Here is a 24,544-nt window from a genome sequence, read left to right as displayed (position 1 = left end):
TCAAGTCCCAAATACCTTTCCAAGCCAAGAATGAAGATAAAATATAGCCTTTCATAAGTGTAGAAAATGTACATACAGTTTGGACAAATCAGAGATATCATTAGGGTGAGCAACTGCAAACATTTAAACTATACCTCCTAAAGTCTAATAAAGAATTAGGCTAAAAAGGCTAAACCCTATGTTTTCAAATTACCAGCCCACAGCCTTATAGCAAAGATACAGTAGATAAATGTAAGATGTGTCCTGACACAAAGGATTGTGTATTTTTAACCAGAAATCTGGTGAATTGTTTCAGGTGATATATGGCAGCTCCAGTATGTTTGTATCAATACAAAAAATGAAGTTAAGGAAAGTTTAGATCCTACAGGAAACAGTACCCTCATGCTTTTTGATGAAGGAAAAATAGGTTGAACCTATTTATACATAATTTTGTCTTTAATAATTTCCAGCCTGTGTTTCCTGTGTTACTAATAGGCATATATATATATATATATATATATATACCTGAACAAGCAGGAATGCACGACCATGAATGCTGCAAGGGCCGGGTGCCAGTCTGTAAACACATACAAAATCCCTCCAATGACGGCACTCCAGAATCAGTCACGCTTGAGTCAGTAGATAACGATCATAAAGGTTTATTAAGGTGGACCAACGTTTCGATGGAGTGCTGTATATATATATATATATATATATAATCCAGTAAATGGACCCGCCCTCGTTCATATTTAGTGAAATAAATGTGTCTTTATACACAGGTTCATTTCCAACGTTTCGGTCCTCTCTGGGACCTTTTTCAAGGATCTATAGGATATATATATAGATAGATAACATTTCGGCTAACACACTAACACAATAGCCTTATACATCTTATATGCTGGTGCATTATTTGCTGAATATTTGTTATATAATAATGTAGTTGGTGGATAATTAAACCTCATAGAGAACCCTGGTCCCATGCTCTGACACCCTACTTGCCTTCTACTTTCACCCATGCTCTCAAGAGCAGTTGTTGCAATGATAGGTCGGTGGGGTGGAAAGCTTATAATGAGAGCATGGGGGGTGTAGCGTATATGCTATGCCTGCAGATGAACTCCTACTGTGCTGTAGATGTGTCCTATAAAGAAAGGGAGCAGGCAAGGTGTGTCAAGAGATAGCAGAAATAGACATTTTTTAGGGGTTTAACCTATAAGTAGTTATCCTGTCAGCTGGACTCATTGTTGAATTGATCAGTCATAAGATCTAGGCCCTAAGTAACCAGCTATCCATTATACTTTAGCACTGAAAATAGTAACATTATGTATACGTGCCTGTCAAATATCTCATTCCAAAACCATGACTATTAATATGAAGTTTGCTGCTAAAACATAATTTCCCCTCTCATTGTCTTGTTGGTGGGATTTGACTTAATTCATATGTAAGAGGTTGGGGATTGATAATGGCTGGTCAGGCCTGGCTCATATTGGCATTCCAGTTCATTCCACAGTTTTTGATTTGGGTTGAGATCGAGGTATTTCTAAATTGACATGACAGTGGCATGGGATCTTGCTGCTTCCCCAAACTGTTGCCACAAGTGAGTGTCATAAATGTCTCTGTATGATGTAGTGGCACTTGTACTGGCAAATTATGAGAGTGACTTGAATAGTCAATTCTAATATTTAGAAAGGGTGTCCACATATTTTGGCCATATAGTGTGTATTTTATTAGTTTCGTTTATTTTAGCATATCCTCTGTGTATTTAAAGACAGCAATTAATTTGGATGGGTGCATAAAACCTTCTGCATATTAACTTTTATACAGATATGTGGCCCCTGCAATGCTAAGTGCATCATCAATAGCATAGCACTATCTATCTATGACCACTAGAGGAATTCTGCCTCTAAAGTCGATCTAAATGCAAGGAACAATGGAAATTTATTGGAACACAAATAAAATGAAATCAGGGCAATCCCCGCCAGTATTTGCAGTTTTGGCGTGAAACATATTTGTGCAAACATCTGATGTGTTCAATTTGAAACGACTGACGAAAGTCAGTTTTCCCAATGTACAGTACTCATCACCCTTCAGAATGTCTCCTTGTAATCACTGTGTACAGCAATAAATAGAAATCCAGTGCCTTGGCATTCAAACCTGTTGTTGCCTTTCTAGACATGAAACGGCCACTGAGTCCTGACTACGATGTGTTTGAGAATGGGAGGATGAGCACGGCCATGTTTTTGCGCTGCTTTGAGGAGAAAGTATCTTGGAATGAACAGACAGAGCCTCAGTTTGCTAATGAGAAGAAGAAGATCCTGTTCTCACTGTGTGAGGAGTGTAACATCCAGCTGAACTCAGCAGCTCAGGCACAAATCCACTACAATGGCAAGTCTCACCTGAAGAGGTTAAAGCAGCTCAGCAATGGAAAAATATCCACAAACTCACCCTCCAACTCATTGCTTGTCAGTGCCAGCACAGGTCAGTTGCACTTGCATGTATACTTATGTGCTTTTATACTCTATATATCTCCACTGGTTAGGCGTGCCAAACTTTGTTGGGAAGAAGAGTTGAATTTTATATGTTGTAATCCTAAAACCCATGTACAGCGTATGCCTGGTACACACAGGAATCATTATACGCAGAACAGAGTGCAGTGTGCAAAAGCATGTGCAGTCCTCCATGTTTTTTGCACTTTGCTGCACCGTGAAAAATTGGCGCAGGTTACCGTACCAAACACTTGTGAGGGGCAGGCTGAGGAAGTCATATAGGTAAAACCTGCTCTGCCCTCAACCTATACCATAACTTGAGTGTCATTAAATGCATACATTAGGGGGCACTGGTGGGTGCAGGCTGCAACCATAGGGCAGGTGTTAAGGACAGGCCTGTCTGGAACCTGCCAGGGCTGTACTTTGCACCTAGTTCCAGATTTCAAACTCAGTGCTAAGGGCAGAGCACAGCCATAACTTGATTGCAAGTACTTCAGAAATAAGGGGCTCACATTTGCACCCCCTAGTGCTCTTGCACTTATGTCCAGGGTGTCCTTTGAAAAAACTTTTAGTATGATGTAGAGAGTGATATTCTGAGACAATTCATTTTTTATTATTTGTGGTTTTTGAGTTATTTAGCTTTTTATTCAGCAGCTCAGCTTCAGTTTCCAATTTCAGTAATCTAGCTGATAGTGTCCAAATGACCCTAGCAACCATGCATTGATTTGAATAAGAGACTGGGATATGAATCGGAGGGCCTGAATAGAAAGATGAGTAATGAAAAGTAGCAATGACAATACATTTGTAGCCTTACAGAGCATTAGCTTTTAGATGGGGTCAGCGAACCCCCTTTTAAAAACTGGGAAGAGTCAGAAGAAAAAGGCAAATAATTAAAAAAACTATAAAAAAAATAAATAATGAAGACCAATTGAAAAGTTGCTTAGAACTGGCCATTCTATAACAAACTAAAAGTTAATGTAAAGGTTAACCACCTCTTTAAAAGAATCCAAAAGAATACATTTATCTTTATAAATTCAACATGGCTCTGCAGGTACAGTATGTAGATTGTGTATCTGAAATGCAATTGTAATGGAAGATATAATAAATACATTATAGTACTTTCATAATTTTAATCAAGGGCTGGAATAAGATAGCATTATTGGGCTATTGGTATATTCTGTATTATTATTTGTTGAAATGATAGCTATTCCAAATTTGAATGTTGTTATTACACACTTTCCTACTTGTCTGTGTGTATGAATAGCTATTAGATCAATGAAACTGTGGCATTTGGCTAGTGGGTATGACGCCTATGCTGTTCTGTATTGGCTCCTGTTAAATAGCTGCAGCTTCTCAGGCCTTTTGGGAAGAGAGTTAAACATGAACTTCAGTTCTGCCCTCGCAGGATTAAAAGGATTCTATTAAGATTTTATTAGCAGCTGAAAATAATTCATAATGTTGTGTACAGTCATGATGTTTGGGGAAAAGAGAAATGCTTTTATTCCAACAGTGTTAAGTCGTGTTTGTACTTGTGTAGGGCAGGTGTTTCTGATACATGGCACTGCATCAACTAACTTCCAATTAAAATATAGATATAGATAACGCGCAGATCAATAGCCCCAACAGATGAGAATAGATTGTAAAAGATAATGGAAATAATTGAATTTTTCAGTAAAATAAGGTATAAAATGCGTAGATGTGCAACACAGTGCATCTCACAATCTTGTACTACACCAACACTGATGAGCAAATGAATCCCAATGTCCCTTCTGAAGTTCTTCAAGTTAAGGAAACTTTGCAGAGAAAATTCCCCATTTAGCTCATGCCCTAACAATGTTACCGGAAGGATATCTGGAACAGCTTGTGCAGCGTATCTTATTAGAACAGCCTTTAGTGTGACCTTGGCTGTTGCATCTATCTATAGGTATCTGATATATGAGATATGCTGGCTCAGTTGCATCGTCAAAATATAGACGTAGAAAAAAATGTGTTTCATGTAGAGTGAAATCTATAAGTAGCTGACAATAGAGGTCATTATGGCAGCACTGTAACAGCCATATAAATCAGTTCTCCCTCTTGTTCTCCCCTCTCGACTTTGTTAGTGCCTTCCAGTGTATCATAATGCAATAGACCTTACTAGCCCCCCATGCATAAATATATATGTATATACTGTATATGTATTTTATAGATAGATTAGATAGATTGCTGATTTGTAGGTTGCCATTAACATATTTTATGAGTGGCTGGAATTTGCTACCTTAATGTTTTTTGGAATGAACACTGTGTGTGTGCACGCAGGCACTTGCCACAAGATGGCAGCAAAATACAAATATAACGCAGCACATGAATAAAAGGAGAAGGTTACATTGCTGACTGCTGTATATTCTCTGATGCTTAGCCATTATTGAGTACCTACAGTGAAGTAAAACAGCCGTTTTGTTCTGATGCTTCTCCATGTGAACTGTGTCTTACTGATGTGGGATCTGTGTTGGTTCTTCATAGGGATAAAAGCACATCATGCTTCTTTGATATTCAATGAAGATGTTGAAAATGGGACTTAAGGTCCTTTTTTTTCATTTATTTCTTCCAATCCTTCTGGTTCATACAGGCTGAATATACAAATAGATAAACTGTATTTGATCCCGCTTTTGTGGGACACTAGCTCTGGTTCTTAGTATATGTTTAGAATCCCTGCCATAAAGAACAACTAAAATGTTGCTGTGTTGGAAGAAAAGAAATGGAATTGTTATTTTTAAAAGTGAATATTTCTTTCCAGACTGACAGTACTTTATGCACAGTGATACTGCTTCAGGTATAGCCAAATACCTTTTATTCTGACATGAATAATTTAATGAGACTATCACAGTTTAACCATTTCAGTGGCTACAGTAACCATTCAGCACAAATCAAGAGGAAATCCAGAACTGTAGAATGTCTGTTTGGTGGCACAATGTCTCTTTTATGCCAGTGTCCTGGATTCTAACGGAGGGGAGCTGTTTAAAGGGTTGGATATGTACTTGGTGTTTCCTAACAAACTATCATTCTCTCTCTCTCTCTCTCTCTCTCTCTCTCTCTCTCTCTCTCTCTCTCTCTCTCTCTCTCTCTCTCTCTCTCTCTCTCTCTCTCTCTCTATATATATATGGAATTAGTTAGCCTTCACACATATTCCCTTGGGTCACACCATTTGACAATAATTGGTCTGTAATGATGTCCATTTATTGTCAGTGATTATGGGCGTTCAGGAAAGCTTTGCGTCGTCCCTTGATGCATGCAAAATTACTTGCTGACATTCTTTGGCTGAGTCACTGTGAGTGTTGTACAGATTGGATCTCAGTGTCACACATAATTACATGCATCACACCTCCTCGTTGGGTTACAATTGGAAGGATCATTGTATAAATTGTGTATCCTCTGGAAAGGAATTTTAAAAAGATTGCTCTGTTTTCACTCATCCTATTGCTGTCGATCCCCATGCAAGCTATGTAAATAGACATTTCTCCAAATCCCACACTAACTGGTCTGCAGGTTAGGCACCTTCAGCCCAAGGCTTTTCTCTCCTCTATGTGCTCAGCACCACAGTTCGTTTGAAAGGATCACCATATATAATTTATTAAACAATATACATATCCGATAACTGATGCTGTATTTCTCTGTATTTCTCTATTAAACTATGTTACTATGTTCTTCTGTCTTATGTGTTCTTGAAGTTCCTGCTCACATTTGGCCTTCAGAGTGTTGGTGGGAGTGGTTTCTTAGATCTGGGGTTTAAGCCTCTGTTATGGATGTAGGAACACGCTGCCACAATAACATAATAACTATAGTTCCTGGAGTATCCTGAATTGCAGATCACATTGGGCCTGAATATTCTAGCTTTACAAAAGAAGAAGTTCCAAAGTTTGAGAACCTCTACACACACATATATTTATTGGATCACCTTAATGAGCATACAATGTGATATACCATCAACATACTGTAATAGGTTTCATTTGTAGAAACCACAACTTAGCGTCAACTTAGTTTATCCTAGGTTTCACCACAGTTTAGTTGACTTTAAGTTGTGGTGGGACACAAACTATGGGGGAATTGTCTGAGATTGCCTGATGAGCTTTAAAAGTAAAATAACCTTGACATTGATTTGGCTGTTTGCACTATAAACTTGAACTTTCATAGTCAGGTCACAAAAACAGATGTTAATGTTTGATAAATATTTGTGTGTGCATTTTCGTCTATTTCTAATTTCACGTCTGCATTTGTTTGTGTTATGGGTGTTGTTATGATACAGGGATTAATTTCTTGACAACTGGAGGTACCTTAATGGTTCAAAAGCCAAGGAGGCTTCTTCTTTAAGCAGAAAGATTGACTTATTATGACCATACAAATATTCAGTGCCAGCAAGGAGTAAGCCAGTCTCCATAGCTCTGTAGCTATTCTGTTACCTCCAGGTACTTATGTAATGCAGTGCATCCATGTGCAGGACACCGATGTATATGTGCACATTTTAAAATGTCATGAAGTCACCAAAAATAATTGAATTAGGAACAAAAACATTATAATGGCTCTCTTTTGCTGGACTGTGCCAAGAGTAGTTTTCCAGCAGAAGTATTTAAGTAACCTGTGTCTGAGCAATATTGTTATGGAAGGTTTACTTTATGTCTCCTTAAATGTTCTGCTAGCACATTGCTGCTATGGGCTTCTTATGGTGCCCAAGATGATCACAATATAGCCTGTGGTTCATCGTTTAATATATCTCTTCCAGCAGGGCTGTATATTCATTAACCTGTGAACAACAGAGCTTTTGATGCCTTGACACGTGTGTCTTATGAAGTATCTCAGCCTCATTATTTTCAGCTACAAACCATTATTTTCTGAGATAGCCCACATTATATCTAACGTCCAAGGCTACAGAGGAGAGGTAAATGCACATTTGTTCTAAACAAGTAAATACAGTTGGATGACTTGTTATTGCCTGCATCCAGCTACTGTTTGAAATTATAATTCCTAGGCAGCAACTCTCTTCAGTACTCTCCAGTAAAGCTTTGATAAGGAAAAACTCTTAATGGCTGGTAAAGCAATGCAACTATAGAAGCGAGAAATCAATTTTATTTTCCACAGTGCCAGCTGCTCAGAAGAAACACGTAGAGATATTTATTTTTTGTTTTTAAGATGGAGCCAGGGATAAATGCATTCATATAATGGATTGCTATAACTTTGGGGATCGTCTTCAGGGAGTATAAGCCTTCATTCAAAACGTGGCAAAGTCACCATTAGTATTAACTAGAACGTTCTTCTTACTGCCTAGGCCAATTCACAGTCTGTACTTATAGCTAAGCTTGCCGTGCATGTAAAAATCTGCCCTGTATTCAGGTTGGCAAATAAGTAAAGGGGTCATTCAAGAAGTGCAAGACCACCAAGGAGTGCAATCACACTGCAACCATCTATGGGATCATCAACTAAGTGCTAGGTGCTAAGTGACAGCCCACCAATAATACCTATATTTAATGAAACAAAAAATAATAATAGTCATTGTGTAGCAACACACTTTTCATGAAGGATCTTTAACCAACAGGTTTTAACAGTTTTAGGTGGGACTGTGAGCAACCTTTCAGGTTTTTTTGCTTAAATAAACAAAATATTGTAAACAATGGGTCATTTGTGGTCTCAAGGCCTGATCTCAGATGTAATTCCTGCAACTGGGAATACACAGACACCTATAAAATGCCTGTAACCCCAGACCGCATCTAGCCCTAATGTCTTCTGATGACAAGATGTTTGGCCTAAACAGAGTGATATTAGTACATATTATATCCTCTCCTATAGTAAACTTATGCTTTGGTTTACAGAGGTCCAGCCAAAGTTTTTTAACTGGTCCAAATGAACCCATCTTGATCTTTAACTTCATTTACCTTTATACAATCCTAGAGAATATTATAAGAATAAGTAATTCGGCTCCACAGAATATCTTCCTAGTTTTGTATTAATAATAAGGTCTCAACTGATATATTTCTTTTACTCTTGATTTATAAAATAAGAAAAAAGTACAGTGTACTAAAATGGAATAATAAATCAAGGAAAAAAGCAGTGTGTTGGAATTTTATACCATCGCAAATGTTGAAACCATGATTTATTACAGACCCCTCTTCCAGGTTATCTCCTTCCAAAGGAATTGTTTGTTGCTTTCTTGCAATCATGCCTAGTAGCCAAGATCTCCCCGTTTCAAACACCTTGCGAGGATGTGCGCTGCTCCTGTTTGATTGCTTGATTATTTTCATTGTGTGATTTTAAAGATGATGGATGGGACTATTTTTAGAGATCAGACAGGAGAAATGTTGTGCTAAATTACACTTCAGCAGAAAAGGTGTAACTAGGCATATTGCCAAGCCATAGGCTACACATTAAATCTAAATATTTGGCTTGAAACAAAGTACCAGTGATAATTAAAAAATATCACCATGAGGAGATTGTGACCTGATAACAAATTACTCATTCCTGTAAACTGGGAACTCATTGTTTGTGTGATGTACCTAGATAAATGCTGTGCTTGTTAACAATCCATTATCAAAAGCTTAGTGGAAGACAGGCTTTAAAGCTTGTGATGATTTCATGCTGTTTTTACAGGAACTATATAGTATCTATCTATCTATCTATCTATCTATCTATCTATCTATCTATGATCTATCTATCTATCTATCTAGCTAGCTAGCTAGCTATCCACTATCTATCTATCTATCTATCTATCTATCTATCTATCTATCTATCTATCTATTTATCTATCTATCCATACACACGCACAAAACACAACACTCACACTCACTGAACAGGACTGAAACAGTACTGGTTTTAATTAATAAATTGTTTCACTCACTCCTGTGCCTTTCTTCAAGGACAGAACAAAGATCAAAGCTTGACTCATGTAGGCTTGGGATTCATTTCTGTCTTGTCTAGATCTATCTATCTATCTATCTATCCATACACACACACAAAATACAACACTCACTGAACAAGACTGAAACAGTACTGGTTTTAATTAATACATTGTTTCAGTCACTCCTGTGACTTTCTTCAAGGACAGAACAAAGACCAAAGCTTGACTCATGTAGGCTTGGGATTCATTTCTGTCTTGTCTAGATCTATCTATCTATCTATCTATCTATCCATACACACACACAAAATACAACACTCACTGAACAAGACTGAAACAGTACTGGTTTTAATTAATAAATTGTTTCAGTCACTCCTGTGACTTTCTTCAAGGACAGAACAAAGACCAAAGCTTGACTCATGTAGGCTTGGGATTCATTTCTGTATTGTCTAGATCTATCTATCTATCCCTCTATCTATCTATCTATCTATCTATCATCTATCTATCTATCTATCTATCTATCTATCTATCTATCTATCTATCTATCCATACACACACACAAAATACAACACTCACTGAACAGGACTGAAACAGTACTGGTTTTAATTAATACATTGTTTCAGTCACTCCTGTGACTTTCTTCAAGGACAGAACAAAGACCAAAGCTTGACTCATGTAGGCTTGGGATTCATTTCTGTCTTGTCTAGATCTATCTATCTATCTATCTATCTATCCATACACACACACAAAATACAACACTCACTGAACAAGACTGAAACAGTACTGGTTTTAATTAATAAATTGTTTCAGTCACTCCTGTGACTTTCTTCAAGGACAGAACAAAGACCAAAGCTTGACTCATGTAGGCTTGGGATTCATTTCTGTATTGTCTAGATCTATCTATCTATCCCTCTATCTATCTATCTATCTATCTATCTATCTATCTATCTATCTATCTATCTATCTATCTATCTATCTATCTATCATCTATCTATCTATCTATCTATCTATCTATCTATCCATACACACACACAAAATACAACACTCACTGAACAGGACTGAAACAGTACTGGTTTTAATTAATACATTGTTTCAGTCACTCCTGTGACTTTGTTCAAGGACAGAACAAAGACCAAAGCTTGACTCATGTAGGCTTGGCATTCATTTCTGTATTGTCTAGATCTATCTATCTATCTATCTATCTATCTATCTATCTATCTATCTATCTATCTATCTATCCCTCTATCTATCTATCTATCTATCTATCTATCCATACACACACACACAAAATACAACACTCACTGAACAGGACTGAAACAGTACTGGTTTTAATTAATACATTGTTTCAGTCACTCCTGTGACTTTCTTCAAGGACAGAACAAAGACCAAAGCTTGACTCATGTAGGCTTGGGATTCATTTCTGTCTTGCCTTTTGTGTTTTTTTCCTTATGACCTTGGGCAGTAGCCATGTTAATGAAAGATGCAAAATTCTGTCCAATTTATAGACCTACAGCTATATATAAGTTACAGGCTGGAAGTGTAATGAGCCCTAAGGTAAAATATTACATTTAAATAATTAAATGTTCATTTTCATACAACCATCTCTGCTGACACTGCCAATGCAAATGCCTGTCAACCTGGATTTTTTGTGAGGACAAAGGATTGCTATTGTTGTAAAAAATCAGACAGACTTGTTTCCCATAAAGTTGATTTGCAACATGGAAAACCTTGAAACCCACTCAGTTGCTGGAGGTTTGCATTATCAGTTAAATTAACACAGAAGCAAAGTACAAGGCATTAGGTTTTGTCATAAGGGGTAATTTACTGTTATCATTAATGCATGAAATGAAGGTCCATCTGCAGAGCACAGTGTTGGCAGGATATAGGTTAGTAGGTAACTACATGGTTTGTGGTCTCCACCTCAATGATATTCAACTTAGGGGTCAGTCAGGGGCGTGCCTGCATGCATTGGGGAACAATGTATTCACTCAAGTCTCTTTGCTCCATTTTGGACCTGTAACAAATCATAATATAATATATAATCATAAGTTCAGAACAAGAAGAAAACATGCAAAAAATATGGTGGATTATGCTTTGCACTGTAGATATCATACACATTATCTTGTCTCTCCTGAAGAAGTGTTAAACTATATATATATCTTTAAATACTCTCTATCCCTATCTTATTTTCTGTAGTGAAAGGGTACTTATCATGTAGGATTCTAGATCTCTGGTCCATGATTGGCTCCAATTTATTTGCAACAGTTTCTGCTGAGGCCCGTTGATAATAAGTTGGGTATTTTCACATAATGTGATCCAGATAGGACTTACTCTAAGAAAAGAATGGAACATTCTGAAATGGAAAGAAAACTATTTAAGATTTGGCAACATCAAAATGTAAGGGGACATTTATGAGCACTGGATCATGTTTGGACACAACCAACCTAAAGGGGTGGTTTTACCTTTAAGTTGACTTTTAGTATGTTATAGAATGTCCCATTATAAGCAACCTTTCATTTGGTTTTCATAATTTATTATTTTACAGTTTTTTCATTATTTGCCTTTTTCTTCTGACTTTTTCCAGCTTTCAAATGGGGGTCACTGACCCTATCTAAAAACAAATGCTCTGTAAGGCTACAGATGTAATGTTATTGCTAGTTTTTATTGTTCATCTTTCTATTCAGGCCTCTCCTATTTATATTGCAGTCTCTTATTCAAATCAGTGCATGGTTGCTAGGGTAGTTTAGACCCTAGCAACCAGATTACTTAAATAGCAATCTGGAGAGCTGCTGAATAAAAAGCTAAACAACTCAAAAAACACAAATAATGAAAAATGAAAACTAATTGCATATTGTTTCAGAATATCACTCTCTATACATTATATTAACAGTTAATTTAAAGGTGAACAACCACTTTAAAGTAAGAGGAACACAAGAATCAAAATACAAATTTCATTTGAAACCATAAGAGCAGAGGTGCCTAAGGAGAATAAGATCAATATTAGATCAATATTTGGGCACTGAAAAACCAGGCTGTTTTTAAAATTGCTGGTACCTGGTGTAAAACAGATTTGGAGATTATTGTTGATTATTCTATCCATATCAACAGGTGAATTTGAAATACAAAGTTCAGCCTTTATCAGTAGTGCAAAGTAGGTATGGTCTGTTAGTGTTGCTTAAACTGCTCCTTTCAGTTGTTGCTGAAGTACAACTCACAGAGAGTAGGGAACTGTTAGCAACAGGTCAGACAGTTCTCCTTTACTTTTTTTAAAAAGTAAACCCCCCTACAGTTAAAAGCCTCCATTCGCCATATCAGTGATCTTCCAGATCATCTTCTTTCTCTTCGGTGATTTACGGAGCTTTCCACCTTTAATTGTGCATGCACCTACAGTTCAAATTTCGGTGCTCCTTTCACAAAGAAATCCGAAGCTACCAAACATAGCACCCTTGATCTCTGCTGCGCTATTCTGAATATGTAAGTCAATTTTTGTAGGACACTTTTTCTAGTAGAACATTATGCAGGGAGGAAGCAGGGAGGGGGGTCAGTGGAGGGTGGCAAATGGGGGCTTTTAACTATAGGGGGGTTTACTTTCTAAAAAAAGTAGAACTGTCTGACCTGTTGCTAACAGTTCCCTACTCTCTGTGAGTTGTACTTCGGCAACAACTGAAAGGGGCAGTTTAAGCAACACTAACAGACCATACCTACTTTGCGCTACTGTTGCTATTTGTCCTATCTACTACCCAACTAGCTTTTGTATTGGTGCTGCATATGTAATAAATAGCTATTAATAATGATAATATATAGTGGATAATGTACCCCCTACTGTAATTTATAAAGATATTATATTATATTAATATATATTATTATATTATATTATGACTTCTGATATCTTTATAAATTTCTAGTAGGGGGATCATTATGCATTATAAGCTACATTTTGTGGGGGGGTCGGAGTCGAAATTCTGGTCGCCGGCGTCAAATTCTGGTCGCCAGCGTCCATTCCGGACACAACGGCGTCAAATTGTGATGCGCAGCATCAAATTCGGCGGCCTGGGGCACCTGTTATAAACAGCGCGTTCTGACGTCAGAACGCGCCGTTCATAAGAATATAATTTACAGTCTGGTCCCATAGAGAAATGACCAGACTGTAGATTATAATTATATAATACACAAAAGCCATGAATATCTTGTAAATTATATCCTTATAAACGGTGAGTTCTGATGTCATCAGTTATAAACAGTGAGTTATGATGTCATTTCTATCACATGACTCACTGAAACGTGTGTATTATAATAAATAAAGTACTCCCAGTTGCAAAATATGAGGATATTATAAGTTACCTCGGAGTGATGCATTCCCATGTGGTTTGTATGGACATTACATGTAGGAGAAGGAGGTCTCTGTACTTATATTTGGTCTGTGAAGGTGACACAAGATAAAGGCTGAACTTTGTATTTCAAATTCACCTGTTGATATGGATAGAATAATCAACAATAATCAACCAACAGGCAGGGTACAAAGTGCCAAAAACATATGCAATCTGCCATGTTTGTGTCTGGCATCTCAGTAAATGACCCCCACTTTGTACACATGATTCACCATAGACTCTCCCTTACTTATGCATGTGTACATGTGAAAAGCAGCACTTGGGATGTGAGCAACTGTCACCTTTGAAAGGGTTTTCCATGGGTGGCTTGATGGTTAGCATTTCCTTTTAAGTGCCGTCATCCTGGGTTTGTTTATAACAAGGGCACTTTCAGCAGAATATTTGTTTACAATTATAGTAAACCTTTCTGGAATATTTAAGTGTTATAGAAAGAAAAGACAATTAATATATTGAAGACATGGGCAGAGAAGCAACTAAGACACAGGGGGCTTATTCGTATTTTCAAAGCACAGCTGTCCAGCAGCGACACCACCAATCACAGCTGCAATAGATTGTTGATATAGATCAAATGTACCATATAGATATCAGCATACTACTGTCCCTAATATATTGGTTGATGTCAAGCCCATTATTTCAGTGACTCCCTCCTTAAATAACCATAACCCACCCCTGTGGGAAGTTTGTAAACTACCCCCCCCCCTTCACTAGCAATCCATATATTTTCTAGCTACTTGTTGCTTTGATGGAATAATGCTGTTGTGATCAATAGCAGCCACGGTGGCAATGCTTGAAGAGGAACCACAGCAAAATGCTTCTCTTCTGCAGAATGAAATATAAAATTGTGTTTGTCTCAGACATTGCATTACTATAGCAATTGGAGAATAAAATGTCACAATCTGTAGACCTTCACAACTTCCTTATATGCTTAAGTAAGAGAATGGGTTGTGTCGGCACTGAATCAGACTGGCCAGCGTTAGCACTACTAATGTGATAGATAATACACCCATCTGCCTCTCACTCTGATCTGTTCTACTTCCAAAATAGACACAGAAGATATAGCATACGTTAAAGATCCTCTGTAATGCTTTAATCTTTTTTTTGCCTTCCGGGCATGTTGCTTACTCTTACTCTTCGCATTCAGCTTGCTAAGGATGCTGGGAGTTGAAGTACAAAACCTCTGGAACACTGAACTACTGCGTTAAGGCATTGAAGGATGTTTTTTTTCTCTCTGATTCCAAACAATTGCTCATCACTGCACAGAATACTGATTATCCTCTGCCTCTTCAGTCCATTATTTTAAGGGAACAGGCTATTTTTAAGTGCACAGTTGACAAAGATGACTCTTTCATTCTGTACAGTTCAGGGCTGATTTGGTGGAACCTTTCATAATCACATGCCTTTCTGCAGCCTGCCTGAATTTGATCACAGTAGCTGATTTCATGCATTGATAATGAAGCCTTTAGGTTGCTTTTTTTGTCTGCATAATTTCACATCAGGCGTCTGGTGTGACACAGTTCTATGTTTCAGTCCCCGCATAAAGACACAGCTCTGTAATTGCTTTGCTTTCTTTACAAATGACTCAGTACGCGTTTCTTCTCTCCTAAATATGTTGCCAGCATGTAAAGGATTTTCAATGAGCAGTGAGAGATGAACCAGCGTCTCAGAGGGTTGGTACTGCATTGATTTGAAACTGCACAGACACAGAGATGGTCGGTGCCAGAGCGTAGTTCTTTAGATTATACTCTTCGCCTATTGGAAGTTCCCTCTGTCCAACTTGGTCGCTGTTTGCTGCTACCTAAGCATAGGCTTATTCCTTGCTAAAATGTGGAGTGGATTTTCCCGTCGAGGTAAGCCTTGTGCTTCGTGCTATATATATATATATATATATATATATATATATATATATATATATATATATATATATATAAGAATGTTATATGAGTGCATGTATTTGGAACCTGAGATAAGACTACAATACAACTTGGGAATTTCTCACAATGTTAAGCTTACATTTTGGCACCACAGTAAAGTGTACGAGACGTATGCCATAATGAGTTCCCTGTATTTCTCCTCCAAAATGTTTTCCCTATAGCTGGTTGGTTTTGTCACCCGATTATCCACTGAGACCTAGAAGCTTAATGTGGTGGATTAAAGCTAAATAGAACTGGATAATCCAAAAACAGAATACAAGAACACAAGCTTCACTGGGTGAATGAGGGTGGTCAGCCAAGATCCCCCTGCACCTGTGTAGAAGAAAGGACAGAGAAAAACAATGTATTTACATTCTGTGCAGATCTGGTAGGAAGGGCAGGGTGCTATATTTTTGTATCTCTGGCACAATTCTAGTGCTGTAAGATGTAGGTATATATATTATACTGTCTCAGCAACTTGTAGCTCATCGTCCATTGCTTTCCTACAGCAACCCCAACCCATGGAACTGCCGATCAGCAGAACTTGAAAAGCCACAGGTTGAAGATACTATTTGACTTTAGTTCAAACAGGTTAATATACACCTGTTTCCTAGTGAAGAACTCTGAGCATTGGGGGGTAAAAGTTATCATTAAAATGAATAATGGTGGTTATTTTTTTTTCTATTACAAATCTGTATTATTGCAATTTGTGTAAATGTTATATTCAAGGTCAAAATATACTTGGTACACTTTATTGTTTTTCTATAAATGGTGATGTTATCCAGCATAGACTTGCACATTCACTTGGATGATGCCAAACTGCTTGCACTACCAGGGTAAAATGATGTGCGTTATTATAAATAGGGTACAGTGAGACACTGCTCGTGCATTTCCACATTTTGAGAAAAATGTAAAGAACTGGCATCTCTCAAATATTGGTGTAATTATGAAAGAGAAGCCAACCGCATCCTAAATAGAAGGATAAGGGGAAAATCCTGGCACCCCCTAAATTATTTGTGTGTGGGATATGCAGTTATGAAGCATCTGGCATGTGGTAAGCATCCTGTGCCTACAGTATAACTCCACCCCTAAAATCATAGAACTTCTGGTCATTTTCCCCCTGTATCTATACTGCACATTTCTTGAGCTAAAGCACACCAGCCAGCTAAAGTCACAAATATGACAGATGATTTAAGATTTGCATTTGTCACCCACATCTGTAGAGCCTGGCTATGCTGGCTGCATGCAAAGTAAACCAGTTATGCTAGCCAATCTGTCAAGTCCCAGGGCCGCTATCTTGCTCCAAGCCACGATGTGCTTTTGAAGGCATGAAATTAGTTTTATACAGAGCACATGGTTTCTTATTAAATCCTTCTTTTTTACATTTATGGCAATGGTCAATCCACAGTTCAGTAACAGGATTTCAGTCCCCTGTTGGAGCCAAGGAACATCTTCAAGCTGACACTTTGCATTGTGCATTTGTGCACTGACAACAATAGCTAATTTTTAGGAAAAACATATTTACATTGTGAAAGGGTTTAAGTCACTTTGGTGCTTGCCTGTAGACGTGTAATGGTTGAACTGTCCTATCTCTTGCAGTTTGGTCATGCTTTATGGCAGAGGTCCAGCAACACTTCTACAGTAGTTTAAAAATGTGTCATTTTGCAAAAACTAGAAATATTTAGTAATAGGAAATGCTCCCTGGCACTGAGATATTAAATTACGGGGAATGTGTGTCTAATGTTAAGGAACTACAATTTCCAGCATCCCAAACCTCCTTTGAGGGTCTTGTGGGCTTACATACAAATAGGCTTTGTTACCATGTCAACCGAAAGCAATTAGCATTGATCCATCTACTACAAGTTAAAGTATGATGTAACATGTCGTTGCTATATAAAGAACAATTATAAGTTAAAAAGTAAAACCATCATTTTCATTGATATGAGTATCTCTACTGTTGCAGGTTAGTTTCTTTGTTATTAAATTGGTTCCCCAAACCAAAAAACTTCTGTTTAAATTCTCTTTGCACACGATATATTAGACAGCTTCTAATGTAAATAGCCTTAAAGTATGGATGCTGGTTTTGATGGGACACAGTTCATATACTCAGAGAGTCCAACCTATGGTCCTCTATGAGCTGGAAAAAAAACAAAGTTCCTGGCAGTCCTCAGAGCCATGTGATTCATTCATCTTAGTTCATGGCAACATGTTTGTAGACTATTTTCACCATATTGACATTACTATATGTAGGTCAATAAAAATGGATTTGAAACATATTTAATCCGATTATGAACACATAGTAAGGTGAAACAGTAAATGCATTCATAGACAGTTATTTATGTGCTGCCTTTATAGAATTCAGTCAGCAATTACCTTTAAAAGGGATGTAAAGGAAAAAAAATAAAATTACATTTTTTACTTTCTATCTCCAATATACTTCAATTACAAAATATGTACCATTTTTATAAGAAACCTGATTGTATGCAGTGAAATTCCCCCTTTGTTTTACTTGTTCTGTCTGCTGCAGATAGAAAACTTCAGACAGTCCCTAACAATCATACTTTCAAATAGCAGGGGGAGGCCCCCCACCTTACTTCACTGACCTCGAGCAGCTTTGTTTGTTTCCCTGTAGAGCAGCCGGCGACTGTGTAGAAATTTGGGTCTGTAGACCCAGTGCAGTCTGCATATTCTGTTTGAATCATGCTATATAGGCTTCTAGATCAGATATTATTTGACTTGTGCTGTGTTGAAAATTTGTGATGATCCCTAAGCTTAACCTCCCAACTGAAGCCCAGACCACACTGAGCATGTGCGTAGTCTTGCAAAGATGTTTAACTTAACTACAAGATGATGACCCCCTGTGGCCAACGTTGAAAGCATAAATCATTTGTTTTATTAAGCTTCTGGTGCAGTAAGTTCATGTTTATATTTAGTATACAAAAGACAGCATTTCTAGCATTATTCTATTTTACTTTAGTTACCCTTTAAACAGGCTCTACAGGAAAGCAAAGATCTGATTGACACCTCAGGTAACTTTACTGGTGCAATTAAGCAACAATGCTTATAAATCAGTAGGAAACCGCTCATGTTATATTTTCGTTTTTTTTTAATGGACACCCCAAATGTTGGGATTTGTTTTCCATGGTTGACTCGTCCTACACCATTGCTAAGTGGATGCTGGGGTTCTGTGAAAAAGAGACATTTGTTTTTTCAAGGGGCCTTTATTTTGCATACTTGTTTTTTCAGGTGTCTACGGAACAGTGTTATTTGAGACACAATATATTTTTTAGGAACAAAATTAAAACTTCACAAAAATACAGGTACAAGATAGAAATCAAAACATATTTTTCCAAATGTTAATACATCCCAGTGACATCAAAGCTCCATTTGATAGTGGATAAAGAACACTCCCTGATACTCCAGAGATGGACAACATCTTTATTCCAATACTACTGTTATCTTCTGCTGCATTTTAGATTTGATGTACCTGATAGATTGGAACATAAGGTTCAGTTGAACTTATGTCCAGTCCAAATTGTCTAAACAAATTGACACCATCTAGGTCCCATAAGAATATTTGATTTTGATGGTTGCAAGAAGCTTTGTTACTGTGATACTGCAGCGAGTGTTCCTGCAGGTGGCATCAGATAGTCTTCTCCTCTTGCCTAATCTTAAATGAGTTAACGCATTTAACTCCTGTATCTTCGTTTTCTGTATCTCCAAGCTAATTTTCCAAAAGTCTCTACTAGATGTGTTCTTGCAAGCATAATCTGTTCAGCACAGGTTTATTCATGCTATTTATTCCCTGATTGTGCCATCTAATGAGTGGAACATCTTATCCCTTCTATAAAAATTATTGTACCCCATACTGTGAGCTGTCTTTTATGTCTTTTAGCAGCTTGCTAGTCTCCTATATTAGACCTTTCTCCCCTGGGACACTCTCTATAATATTGTATATTTTTTAATATATTGGGATACCATGGAGAAGTGTGTGCATGGTACTGACAGTTCCCATCTGTGGGATGCCAGGGGGTTAATTAGCCAAATGAAACAGGCATTTAATAAAACCATTGGCAGAGTTACTGAATTAGTGAGACCCCTGTGGGTTTGGTCAAGTAGTCAGAGGGTCATAAAATTCAGATCAGCCCAAGACAACTGTTCTCAGCCCACTCAGGAGTCTTATTTTTGAAGCACCTAGTAAACCAGGGCAAATGACTAGACCAGCTCCAACCACAGGAGATTATAATTGTACTTCTTCTACTCTGATGACCTTTGTGAAGTGCAAAGCCACAAGTGACAGATGTAGACAGATGTAGTCTGAATCAACACTTTCAGACTGAGCTGTGTGCTAAGACTATGGAGTTACCACTAACTCTGAGGTTCCATGAAAATGAAGAAAATATTATCAAAATGTAAAAACACCAGCAAAAGAGTCAATGCTTCACACTGAAATGAACAGAAATAATTTGCCTGCCGTGTTTCCATTAGGTTGAACACAAGCATGAAAATGAATACTTAATTTAAAATTTAAAAAAAAAAAATTAAAAATGTGTCATGATTCAGCAATGCACCTTTATTTGGTGCAAAGGAAATCATTATTGTACAATTACTGAAGATTTCATGTTTTGTTGCTGATGTTTTAGAAAAAATACCTTTAAAAACTAATACTTGTTTAACTTGTTTAACTCCAGAATCTGTATGACGTCTTCTACATGGATTTAATGTCTCTCTGTAGCAATGGAAAGATTATTTCCCTCATCTTTTAAACTGGTTATATCAGTGTTGCCATAACTGCTGTTTAGTTTTCCAAAGGTGCTTGAAGACTCAAGGGGACTTGATAATAATATATCACAACACTGAAATTACAATGAACGTTCTTCTTTACAATAGGAGGTAGTTACTTAACCAGTGCATTGTTAAACAAATATGACAAGCATGACAGAAAGTGGGGAGCTCACTGATTGCTGGATCCCATCTGAAGGCTAAATTAAGCTTGCTTGGGGCTAGGCAGGTTAAATGGGTTGTACATGTAAACATAACATTTTGCATAATGAAAATAAATATAATTCTATGGAATGTTCCAATAAACATTAATTACACATATTCAATCATATTATAGTTATTTGTAAGTGTATTTGTTATGCAAAGTAGTATCTGCATGTCCCTTGCTATTCTCTCCACTGTCATCTTCATGTAACCTGCAGTGTTGCAGAAATCAGCAAAGACGCCATATCCTACTTTGCCTTGCATGTATAGTTAATTCTCCTTTTAACAGATTTGTTAATAACCCAGAGCTGTCAACCCTCCTTTTTTGGTGGAGTTACCAGATTTTGGGCTCTGTTCCCCAGTCTGTTTTACATATCCCCCCAATTTCTGTTGATTTTCCATGATTTGCAGGCAAATATCCTGTGTACAACATGGAATCGGCATGGAGGTTTGTGCATGCACATGATGACACTCCCAAGCTGGATAAAATTTCAGGGACAATGACGTGTGATGCAGTTTCCTCCAGTAGACTGTTTTTCTAAGTTGACAACTTTTATAGCTAAACATTCAAAACTAGGACCTGGCATTTCATGTACATAGAGGCCCAAACAGACCCCAACCAGCCCACTAACTTACAGCAGCCTCCAGAATCCACAGATTGCTAGTCTAGGCCTGATTCAAGGCATTTTTGGGGATTTACGTTTTGGCTTGAGTATAATTGACTTCTGCAATGTTATTTCAATGGTGCATGTAGTTCAGAGAATGGCAGACAAATATTGCTTAGCATTTCAAGCCCACACAAGGAATACCCAGGAGTTAAAGAAAAATTTCTTTTTTTCAGCCAGGGGCAAAAGTTGTGTCTAAAATATTGACACCCCCTGGTGAATATAGGATTCCTTATCCTTTATTAAAGTACATGCATAAAAAGACACAATACACAATGAAAAGTAGCACTGAAACCAAGTCTGAATTGAGGCATGCACCTTTCAAACTGAAGATAAATCATATGTTGGCATGCATATACTTGTTTCTACTACAGCAACAATCTGTTCAGCTTATACGATGGCATAATAATAATAATAATAACTGAGATGGAGCTACGTAAGTGTTTGCTTTTCTGTTAGCAGCACATCAAACCCTCAGACTGTCTCTCGGAGGTTTTGCCAAGCCAATAATCTGAAACTATAGAGCTCTGCCACATCTCCATTTATCTCCCTGCCAAAATTGCACAGAGTGCTTTAGTGATAAATAATGGAAGGCTGCAAGCTGAGCATCGAGTATATGAATTATTATGCATATGTTCTATAGTGTTTGTGCTCAGGATTGAATCAATTGCTGTAGTAGCAGTTTGCATGGTACTGCAATTTTGAGTGTGAGCTAGATATAAGCTCCAAAATGGGTTGGAGACCACCTTTAGATCATCTATTACAGCAGTGTTGTTCAATTTCTGTGGTACCAAGAGCCGGGCCTTTTCTGGCCTGCGTGGTGGAGGGCCGATAATGGAAATCAGTGTTGACGACTCCCTGTTTTTAAACCACACCCACTTTAAACCACACGTATGTTACCAAAAGACCTTTTAAAACCATGTCCACATTACTTGTGAAGCATACAAAAAAAACCCAAATGGTTGATGCTCACTGCAGGGATATTACCCATCATTAGCATATGAATAAAGTAGGCAGAATATGGCGCAGACAGAGTATGACCCTGGTAAGCAGAGTGCAGCACACACAGGTATGGCACACACCTGAAGCATAGAAAAGGCAGTAGGCAGATAATGGCACACATAGGAAGCATATGGAAGCCAAAACATGGCACACAGGCAGAATAGGGCAAGAGACAGGTAAACCTATCAGGACCAGTCTAAGATCATACTGTGCTACATACAGTGACACAATGCTGGTACCCTTCTGCAGGACAGTCCCGATTTTGACAGCTCAGCCTGCATTCCTGGTTTCTTAGTGAAATGTCCCAGTTTCTCTTTGATCTCCTGTACTGACGCCAGAAAAAGATACAACGTTTCTGAAACTTAATCAAAATAAAGCGTTTTTTTTGGCAGAGAGCCCAGAACACTGAGCAGTTGCATGTAGATACATTTGTAACAATTTTATTTAAGCAAAGAACAATTGTAACTAATTAAGATAAGCAGATCTCTTGGGGAAACTGTGATTTACAGTTTAAAGGGCAGTTTAAACTTCATTAGCAAAACTGGTATAACATATAAAATATGTCCCTAAAACACTTAGAAATGTGTTCAAACTTTCATAACCTGCCAAATTTTGACATGGAAATTAGGGGGTGTGGTCACAAAATGGGTGTGGGCAAACAAATTTCTGATCGAACTTTTGTGTTTCCAATCTAATTCTCAACTGTCTACTAGTTTGACCTACATAAAGTAATCCACAAGGACATTTTAATAAATTAATCACACTGGTAGACATACTGTACATGTGGCAAAAGATTGAAGCCAAATTTTAGATCCTTATGTGGATACATACAAATCTCCTGTTTAATTATGCCATTACAATGAGTGCAGTCCAGACAGGGGTATGTAAACAGGTATTTAACTTGGTTTTCTCTTTAGGATTCTTAGATTTAGAAACAATATCCCCAAAATGTTTTTTTTTTTGTAATAGAAAAGAGGCGGGTATGTAAACAATTTCCTGTACTGCTTGGCTTTTTGTAGGATACACCAATGTGTTTTCATTATATTTTTTAGAAAGTTAGAATGTGGACTGTAAGTACTCACAAAGATTCTTTGGGGTGTCTTTTTAGTGATGGGTTTATTACCAGTTAACTGTCCCTTCCGTTCAATTTTTAGTTTTTTTATCATATTTTATTAATGATATAATTTACACAATCTGTCATGTGCTTTGTTTTAATATTTGCCCACCAAGGCTGAACTTTGCTGCCCTAGGCTCAATACATCAATTTCATCAAAGAAAAAAGCCAAATGCTCTAATCTCTAACACTAGGGGGCAGATTTATCCAAGGCTGAGGTGAATTTTCAAATGAAAAAAATTTGAATTTCAAGCTATTTTATATATAAATATATAAGGAGATCATATAATAATCTCTCTAATGCTTTATTTACCAGTAGGTCTTTCCAGCTGACACAAGGTCACCCATTCCAATTAGAAGAAAAGAGGTTCTGCCTAAATATTCAGAAGGGTTTTTTTACAGTGAGAGCTGTGAAGATATGGAATTCTCTCCCTGAATCAGCAGTACATGCTAATACATTAGATAGCTTTAAGAAGGGGTTGGATGGCAAGTGAGGGAATACAGGGTTATGGAAGATAGCTCATAGTACAAGTTGATCCAGGGACCTATTGCCATTTTAGGAAGGAAGGAATTTTTTCCCCCTCTGAGGCAAATTGGAGAGACTTCAAAAAAATGTTTTCTGCCTAGGTTGAACTTGATGGAGGTGTGTCTTTTTTCAACCTAACTTACTATGTTAGACAAAATTTAAAATCTAGCTATTGACTTATTGACTCATACTCAGACTGATATGTGGGGATTCTTGTTGTTGTGCTGAAACAAAACTTTACCAAGCACATAAATAACGCTGGATATCATTTAGGTCCCTGTCATTCAAGAATCTGTAGACTTGACTGTTTATTCAGTGGCTGGATGAATGCCTGCAGCAACAAGCTCATTGCCAGCTATTCTCCAAATAGACCCTCTTCCTGCACCCAATCCAGTGCAGGAAATACATGTATAATCATGTGATCATAATTTTTCATTTTAAAGGACAATAATGTACATGCCCTATTTATTGATGGCTTTGACTCCTTCATTTTCTTTTTCCTTAGAGGTTATGTTAATAAGTGAGTTTGCCATAGTGATTGTATTTGCTTAGACTTTGCTAAACCAAACATTTATTCCATAGAATGTCATGTTTTTTGTGGAAAACTGGCCATGCATCAAACACTTAACAGC

The 24,544-nt window shown here is 37.4% G+C and overlaps 1 protein-coding gene across 4 annotated transcripts in view; it reads left to right on the top strand.

Moving 5' to 3' along the window:
- Window positions 1–24,544, top strand: part of LOC108703019 (zinc finger protein 385B-like) — a 268,896-nt gene that overhangs the window by 68,054 nt on the left and 176,298 nt on the right. For 2 of the 4 annotated variants that reach the window (XM_041578353.1, XM_041578352.1), the window contains exon 2: window positions 2,149–2,454. In XM_041578353.1, the coding sequence (XP_041434287.1) occupies window positions 2,151–2,454 (304 nt within the window). In that variant the 5' untranslated portion in view covers window positions 2,149–2,150. Of the gene's footprint in view, window positions 1–2,148; window positions 2,455–14,805; window positions 15,557–24,544 lie in introns of those variants that run through there. The other 2 variants (XM_041578355.1, XM_041578354.1) reach the window with 1 other exon arrangement.

The sequence above is a fragment of the Xenopus laevis genome, chromosome 9_10S (assembly GCF_017654675.1).
Source record: "Xenopus laevis strain J_2021 chromosome 9_10S, Xenopus_laevis_v10.1, whole genome shotgun sequence".
Lineage (NCBI taxonomy): Eukaryota > Metazoa > Chordata > Amphibia > Anura > Pipidae > Xenopus > Xenopus laevis.
This window is presented reverse-complemented; position numbering and strand designations above follow the sequence as displayed.